Here is an 8976-nt window from a genome sequence, read left to right as displayed (position 1 = left end):
ATGCTTTTTTTCCCTAAGATTTTTTTTAAACAGAAAATACAAAAACACTCTCAGACATGGAAGATGAAATCGCCGCCCTCGTCATTGACAACGGATCTGGTACATGCAGAGCTGGCTTTGCAGGAGATGACGACCCCCGTGCCGTGTTCCCCTCCGTCGTTGGACATCTCAGACAACAGGTACGCAACGCTGCACTGAAAGTTCAAACTTGGATGGATAGAAAAACATGTATATCCCCTATAAAATATATTATTGGCCAATCTACAAGCTCGCATTTTAAGTAAATTGGGTTTCAGTATTTAAATAGAAGGCTTAGTATGGAGTTGATGGGCCAGAAGGACAGCTACGTGGGCGACGACGCCCAGAGCAAGAGAGGCATCCTGACCCTGAAGTACCCCATCGAGCGCGGCATTGTCACCAACTGGGACGACATGGAGAAGATCTGGCATCACACCTTCTACAACGAGCTGCGTGTGGCCCCCGAGGAGCACCCCGTCCTGCTCACAGATGCCCCCCTCAACCCCAAGGCCAACAGGGAGAAGATGACCCAGGTAAGAAAACAAAACTGGGGACTATGCAGGAAGATGTGGGTCTGGGTAATGAACCGAAAATGTTTTGAAACCCGACATTTAGAAGAACCAATAACCGACTTAGTATGGCTGTATAGAAACAGGGAAGCAGGGTTCTGTTTTTATTATATCAATGAATCGACACAAAGATTATTTGTTGTAAATAATCAAATCAATTAGTCTGACTACTTCACCCTGTATTATACTTTGTTGTACAATAGTGGCGTACAAAAAAGGCAGATCTACAAGCTCACAACACGATGCGTTGTGAGCTTGTAGATCGGTTACTTTTTTAAAAAACTTTTGGAAAATCTTTTGAATTGTATTAAACCAAAAATATAATAGAGATAAAATGGGATATTGTAACCCATAAAAATGTATCCACAACCCAAACATGGGTCCTGACCCAGTGTTTGAGAACCACTGGAGTAGAGCAATAATGCATTCTTTGTGAAACAGAAGTGACTCATCATCTAACCCACCCAACCCCTCTCTTCATTCAGATCATGTTCGAGACCTTCAACACCCCCGCCATGTACGTGGCCATCCAGGCCGTGCTGTCCCTGTACGCCTCCGGTCGTACCAACGGTATCATCATGGACTCCGGAGACGGTGTGACCCACACTGTGCCCATCAACGAGGGCTACGCCCTGCCCCACGCCATCCTCGGGTTGGACCTGGCTGGACGCGACCTCACAGACTACCTCATGAAGATCCTCACCGAGAGGGGCTACAGCTTCACTACCACAGGTTGGTAAAAACACATTGAAACCAGCCATAACACCTCATCCACACACAAACCAGCTAGAGACAGCATTTAGTGTTGTATTGTTGCTAGAGGTATAAAACCCCTCAAGATCCTGTTGGCGGTTTACACCACAAGCAAAATGTAATCCCTTTAGACTTGGTAAACAGGACATGAGCTGGCTCTGTACTTCTTTCTACACAATCTCTTGGACAAAATGGCTGTGGCTCTGCTATTTTTGGCTAAAGTTTCGCCCCAGAATATGCATGCATGCTGGCGTTCAAGTGGTTAAAGAATATGAATTGTATATTGTCTTCTATTAACTAATATCCATTCTCCTCTTCTGCCCAACAGCCGAGCGTGAAATCGTTCGTGAAATCAAGGAGAAACTGTGCTACGTTGCACTGGACTTTGAGCAGGAAATGGGCACCGCGTCCTCGTCTTCCTCCCTGGAGAAGAGCTACGAGCTGCCCGACGGACGGGTCATCACCATCGGCAACGAGAGGTTCCGTTGTCCAGAGGCCCTCTTCCAGCCCTCATTCCTCGGTGAGTCACATTTATTAGTCATTTGGATTCCATAGCAGCCAGCATGTCTTCTATGGAAGCATGTTGCGCAGGGAAAATAGCCGATCTACAAGCTCTTAATGCGTCTTGTAGATTGGCTATTTTAGAGTATTTAAAGCCAGAGTCTGATTTCTTCACCTGGTTGGCAGTATGTAAAACGCCAGGAACAATATTACTAAACATCATACTTTACATATTGGCTCATTTTAACACAGAGTCTCATAATAGGGTTTGGCCATACACATTTTCAGTTGTCAAATGTTATTTTCCTATATATAATCTAAGAGCCAAGATGACCTGCATCTACAATGGTATGAAATGATTAATCGGTTGCAGTGGCGTCGTTAGGCGGGGGCTTCGGTGGCTATAGCCACCAATGTTTTGTCCAAAGCCACCAATAAAAAAATAAAATAAATAATTTTTATTTTTATTTTTTGAATTATATATCTATCACCCTAACCTAACCCTACCCCTAACCCTAAAACCGCAATAAAGTAACAAAAAACGGGGAATAAAGTACCCAAATCCGCGAAAAAAAACGCGCGCGCGCGTGCATGTGCCCGTTGCCTGCGGGGCTAAGCCCCCAACCTAGTACAGACCTAGCGACGCGTCTGATCGGTTGTCTCAGAAAGTTGACGTAATGGGTTTAGTTGGTGTATTCTATTAATGTCCACCAAAATGTGAATGCTTGTTCTAGTATATGCATTTCTCTGCATGGAATTAATGATTAGTTGAAGCCCTAATCTAGACCTTAGGCTTAACACTCGTCTCTCTCATCCTACATGTAGACATGGACTCTTGTGGTATCCATGAGATGACCTTCAACAGCATCATGAAGTGCGACGAGGACATCCGTAAGAACCTGTACGCCAACACGGTGCTCTGCGGTGGTACCACCATGTACCCTGGCATCGCCGACCGCATGCAGAAGGAGATCACATCCCTGGAACCCTCCACCACGGAGATCAAGGTAAAACCTTGTCCTTATATCCATAGACATATAAAGGTAGACGCCTCCTCTGGCTCTGAAGCGTCTGTATGGCGGACGTGCTTCCGCTTCTGGGGGGGCAGCTGGAAATTTCCGCGTGCGTCACAGAAGGGGGCGTTCAGTAGGCCAATCAGGTTGGCCTACTGAGTAGGTTTCTATATCTATGCTTATATCCATTACACTCCCCCTTGTGGCGTGTGTGGCAAAACCTTTGACAACTGCTGCCACTTGGTGGATGGTACGAGTTAATGCAGTAGAAGCCAGTCTTTATTCCTAAACCTACAGTATATTTGTAGTGCCCTAGTCCAGTGCCGCTCTACAAGCTCACAACTCTCGGTGTGTTGTTGTGAGCGTGTCGTTCGGCTATTTTCACAATATTTATCTGTGGAAACTAAATGTAATGCCTACAAAAAAAAAAGTTTGGGGGGGGGGGGGGGGGGGTGAACCCTTGCACTGGTCTTAATTCAAAACCACTTTAGTGTTTAACAAAACCCTTGATCCATCTCTCCTTTTTTCAGATCATTGCTCCCCCAGAGAGGAAGTACTCTGTCTGGATCGGAGGCTCCATCCTGGCCTCTGTGTCCACCTTCCAGGAGATGTGGATCAGCAAGCAGGAGTACGACGAGTCCGGCCCCAGCACCGTCCACAGGAAGTGCTTCTAAACTTAAATGATATATATATATATATACTTGGGGTTCCAGTTTGTTTTTGTCATTATGCAAAAAGACAAAGCTTTTACCTGTTTTGTATGGAGGTGTAAAAGGTTTGTTCATGGGGCCTGTTGCCCCCTCTAGTCTACACTGACCAGTAAGAGCCCAGTAAAAGTGCACATGTCTGAAAACTGTTTCTGTCCTTGGTCTTTTAATCCTGATCATTCTCAAGATTTTAGACGTATATTTACTACACCTGATCTATTGACATGCATTTGGTCCAAGTTGTTGTCCGCCTGACAACAAACGGCTTTGGGATCTCTGTGGCATCAAGAGAAACTTGAGCGTGACTTCTTTCCACTTTGAACCCGTTTCCTGTGCAAGTGCTGACATTTTTACCATAGAGCCTGCCTGCTTGCTCGGGATGAATTGAATCTCGTGTTGGGACCTTGACACGCTCTAAATGTCAATAGAAAAGCAGGGAGACCAAATGCAACCACCCTAATTGTATAAGTTATATTGTATTAACATACTCTACCATACAGATTGGCCAAAATTACATTACATGTAGTCATACAAAAATAAGTTACATAGTGCCCCAAGTTTAATATTAACCACTTCCAGCTTGGTGTCCCTATTTTAGGATTTTATAATGGGCTCAAAATAAAGTACAAAATGGAGCTGTTTTGTTAAATGGCTCTGTATTCTGCTACTCCATTGAGACTGTTTAGGAGTCTCCATGTCTGTCCAGCTCTTTAGTAAGCAGAAAAATGCTTTCTTCAGGTCAGGATACCAATGTTATCCAATCAGGAGAAATCACTCGTATACAGATTAAACAAGTGGTGAGACGATGAAATGAGCTGACAAAATTGAAGGTGATAAATGGGTACACTCTGATCATAATATAGTGCTTAAGCCTTAACAAAAAAAAAAGTTTTAGCCCCCCAAAAATGTCACCCTATACCTAGTTAACATAATTATGAACTATATGGTGGTACACATCAGTGGCTCACATTGTATGGGGAGAATTTCCTTACCGTGATAAATGGCAGTGAATGCATTATCACATTCAAATAAAGTTTATTATTAAATAAAGTTTATTATTATTATTATTATTATTATTATTCATCCTATGATGACCTATGGTGACTCATAGGATGGATGGACCATAGGTCCTATGAATCACCATACAGTAGGTGATTAATTTATACTCCTGATGGAGAGAGTAGATTATAGAAGGACAATCAATTGGTCACTGAACAGTAGGATGAGCATAAAAATGTGACTGTTACAGTATACCATAGTGAAGTCATTCATACATGCCTTTGCACCACATTAAATATGGACACATAGGGTCATTTTAAAACATACTCTCTCCCTTACACTCTAGTTAAAACAAACAAGCAAACAAACGATAAATATCAGACCTACAAGCTCATATGAACCAGTGTTGCCATGTCTGCTTATTATAAGTGACTTTGGGCTTGTTTGTTCTGTAAAGTTGCTTGTAAATATTGTTAGTTGCGGGATGCAATACTGTTTTGCTTGTTTTTAAAGTGTAGTTATTTAGTTTGGGTTGTTTAAACCATGCAGTGGCTCTCTAATCTCTCAAAAAACAGCAGAGGGCGCTGTTTTTCCTTTTTATTTGACAATGTGTTCCCAGATTGGTGGCTCTCAAACATTTTCATGTCAAGGAACCCTAAATTATTTGCCCTAAGTACCCTAAGTATTTGTCCACGCGTATCTCCATCTAAAAATATGTTGTGCCAGGGACCACCGTACCAGATATGGGTTGTTAAAATGTTTTTAAAAATTACAAAATCTTTTTTTCCCAAGATTTGTTTGAAAATAGCTATTTTTTTAAAATAGCTGATGCATGATATAGCTTTAAAGTATGGAGTTACATTGATTTGTGTGTTTATTAACTAAACAAAATAAAAATATTTGAGTCAGAAAAAAATAGTATATACAGAGCGAAAAATATCTTTCAATGGAAACAAATTAAAACAGCAAGAAAAAAGATTTGCATTCAAAACATTTTTTTTGCTTTGTTGATTTGCTTGCCTATTTCTTTCGCAATATCTGGCAACACTCTAGCCATGGAGCCAAGATTTCAACCTGGTGTTTGCAGTTTCTGCCTTTTTGGCCCGTACATCTACATAAACGTTCACATTTCAAATATAAAGTGCATACCCTATGGTCAGGGATGTTATAATTACGTAGAAGTCCTCAGAAGTACCTGTATCTTCTGTATTGTTCAATGAAAATCATTTTAATCCGAACATTGGCCATTTTATCATAGAGTTATAATGTATCAGAGTGCAATACACCTCCCAACCGATGGGTTCGCGTAGTTGAAATCGCAATGGAGAAAATATGGAGAAAATGACCACCAATCGGATTAAAATGCTTTTTATTGAACAATGCAGAAGATACAGGTACGTTTGAGGACTCGGACATAATTACAACATCCGTGGCCATGGGATCAGTACTTTATATTTGAACTTTGAACGTTTATGTACATGTACGGACCAAAAAGAGATAAAGTACAAACACTTTGTTGAAGTTCATCCATGACAGTCATATAATATATGACAGTTACTCTGGCTGTAACAGGAAACGTGTCCGTCTATCAAAACGTTCCGGTGGTGTACCGTGGCTCAGCCACCATTGGATTCCTTGCAGAGAGAAAGCTGTTCCAGTTAAAGATCAATGAAGCTTCTCCTGTCATAAACTGTAGCCTCACATATAACTTTAAAACTATGAGTACATCTATAGCAGGAATAGTAGAGGACATGGACTATCAAATTGAACAGGTTAGACCACATTAATGGACTTACATAACGTTGTTCCACAACTACGTTGCGTTTAGCTAACTGTAAACTGTAAGCTAGTTTAGCCAGACATAGTTATTATTATAACAGCCTCTACTATGTAAAGTGCTTTGCAATAATTTGTCATTGTAATGAAAAGTGTGATTATTTATCACACGTGTGACGTGTGTGTAATTAACCAATTGATGCTTTTGATGTGTATTTTTATTTTATAGGCCTGTCAAAAAAAATCGATTCATGAATAAATCGCGATTCTTAATGCCACGATTTTAAAAATCGAATCAAAATATTAAAATCGATTTTTTTATAAAAAAAAAAAAAAAACTTTTTTTTTTTTTTTTTTTTTTTTAATTTTTTTTTTTATAAGTTAGTACCTTTTTCACTGGCACTTTGTCTGAAATCAATGTCAGAAAGACTAGATGTTCTAGTATAATTAAAGAAAAGTGATTTGGGGTAGAAAATCGCAATAAATCGCAGAATCGAATATCAATTAATCGCAGAATCGCAATTTTAATCGAATCGGCACCCTAGAAAATCGCAATAAATCGCAGAATCGAATCGAATATCAATTAATCGCAGAATCGCAATTTTAATCGAATCGGCACCCTAGGAATCGATTTTGAATCGAATCGTGAGGTAAGTGAATCGTGACACCCCTAGTATTTTAGTCCCCCCCCCCCCCCCCCATTCAACCAAATGATTGTGCTGCTGCACACTAATTCCATCATGCTGCCAAAGCCTGTTTTATTGGCACAATGTGTATTTATAAAACACATTTAACGGTAGAGTAAGTGTTGCTTTTTTGTTTTTATAAAACCAGAAGTGTTTTTTTTTTGTTAAAGTAATCATTGCTATAGAGTGTTTGTTCAGTCACAGGGGTCTCTATGTCTCTCAAGTTCTTTGATAAACAACATATATTTTCATGTAGTTGACACAATGTCAGCCAATCAGGAGAGAGTACCCATTTATCAGCTTCATGTTGATAGTGTTCCAGTTCCAATTGTGTCTGCTCATTTCTTTGTGTCATCACTTACAATTTCACTTGTTTAATCTGTATCCTGACTGAGTTCTCTATCCTGATTGGATTAAATTGGTATCCTGACCTGAAAATGCATTTTCTGTTTAATAAAGAGCTGGAGAGACATGCAGACTCCTGTTACTGAACAAACACTCTATAGCAATGAGTACTATCACAATATAGAGCTTATTTAACACTCATTTTAACCAAAGAAAATCACTTACCCTATCTTAAACTTGACCAGGTCAGCCAAAGTGCTATACAGGTTTAACAACGCAAAGCAATATAAAATGTAAACAAACATATTTAGCATATAATACAAACAAAGGGAAAACAAAACATACAAAACCAACAGACAGTTTGGGGGAAAGCATAGGATGCCTTGCTCAACTGTCACAAGGCCAGGGAGAAGAATTGAACCTTTACTAGATATTTAAAAACATTAAGACCTGAGGCCATCCATTTGAAAATATGTTGTGCCAGGGACCCCCGTACCAGATTTGTGTTGTTAAAATGTTTAAAAGATATATTCAAAATGTTTCGCCCTTTAAAAAACAACAACATTTGTTTGAAAATAGCATATCTACATGCTTGTAGATCAACTATTTTCAAATAGCTGATGCATATAGCTTTAAAGTATGGAGTTACATTTGTGTCTTAACCCATTAAGACCTGGAACTCTGTCATTTTTAGATTTGAGCTAAAAAGTATTATTTTACACTTTGGGCTATTCAAAAATAGCAGATATACAAGCTCATAGCGTGGCACCGAGTGCCGCGCTACGAGCTTGTAGATCTGCTATTTTTTAAAATTCGTGAAAATGTGTGCAAATCTTTGAATATATATATTTTTAAAGCGAACATTTTTAACTCAAATCTTTGCTTCTGGGGGTCCCTGGAACAAAATAATTTGATGGGGGTCTGCGGCCAAATACATATAATCTTGGGGGTCCTTGACATGAAAAAGATTGAGCACCACTGATATAGAAACATACGTTTTTCAGAAAACTGTTGGATTTAGGAGACTCAATGGGTTAACTGAGCAAAAGAAAAAAGATTTGAGAGAGAATTTGTTTTATATACAGAGCAATTTTTTTTTATGAAAACAAATTAAATCAGCAAGCAAAAGAAAAAGATTTACATTCAAAATAATGTTTTTGCTCTGTTTATATTTTTTCTATCTCAAATGTTTTTCTTTTTGTTTAGTGAATAAAGACAACCCCAAAATGACATGTATTTGGCCGCGGACCCCCCCATCTGAAAATGTTTTGTGACAGGGACCCCCAGAAGAGAAGATTTGTGTTAAAAAAAAAATCAAAACACTTGCAAGATTTTTCTAAAATGTAAAAAAAAAAAGAGGTCAAAAGCGCAGAGTGCCGCGCTATGAGCTTGTAGAGCTGCTATTTTTGAAAAATCCCTGGCACAAAATAATTTTGAGATGGGCGGTCCGCAGCCAAATAGTTAGAGAACAAAGTTAGAGAACCACTGCCCTAGCCCTAGGTGTGAATTCTCAGTCCTTTGCATTGTGTGTGTATTATTTATCTTTGTATGTGTGTGTGTGTGTTCTGTTCTCTCTGTCCCCTCCAGGCTGTGTGTGACGAGGACGTGA

At 39.6% G+C, this 8976-nt stretch overlaps 1 protein-coding gene across 1 annotated transcript; it reads left to right on the top strand.

The window, feature by feature from the left end:
• Nucleotides 1-317: 317 nt before the first annotated feature.
• On the top strand, nucleotides 318-3528 carry LOC311065334 (actin, cytoplasmic 1-like; the record flags this gene model as incomplete). The annotated part of the gene is made up of 5 exons (XM_084085609.1): nucleotides 318-551; nucleotides 1073-1319; nucleotides 1669-1860; nucleotides 2667-2848; nucleotides 3385-3528. The coding sequence occupies 5 exons, from the start codon at nucleotides 318-320 to the stop codon at nucleotides 3526-3528; spliced, it is 999 nt and encodes a 332-aa protein (XP_083941735.1).
• Between the last annotated feature and the right edge of the window lie 5448 nt (nucleotides 3529-8976).

The sequence above is a fragment of the Gymnoscopelus microlampas genome (genome assembly GCF_963454915.1).
Source record: "Gymnoscopelus microlampas genome assembly, chromosome: 2".
NCBI classification, from domain to species: domain Eukaryota; kingdom Metazoa; phylum Chordata; class Actinopteri; order Myctophiformes; family Myctophidae; genus Gymnoscopelus; species Gymnoscopelus microlampas.
Note: the sequence above shows the minus strand (reverse complement) of the source record. Positions and strands in the feature narration are given on the sequence as shown.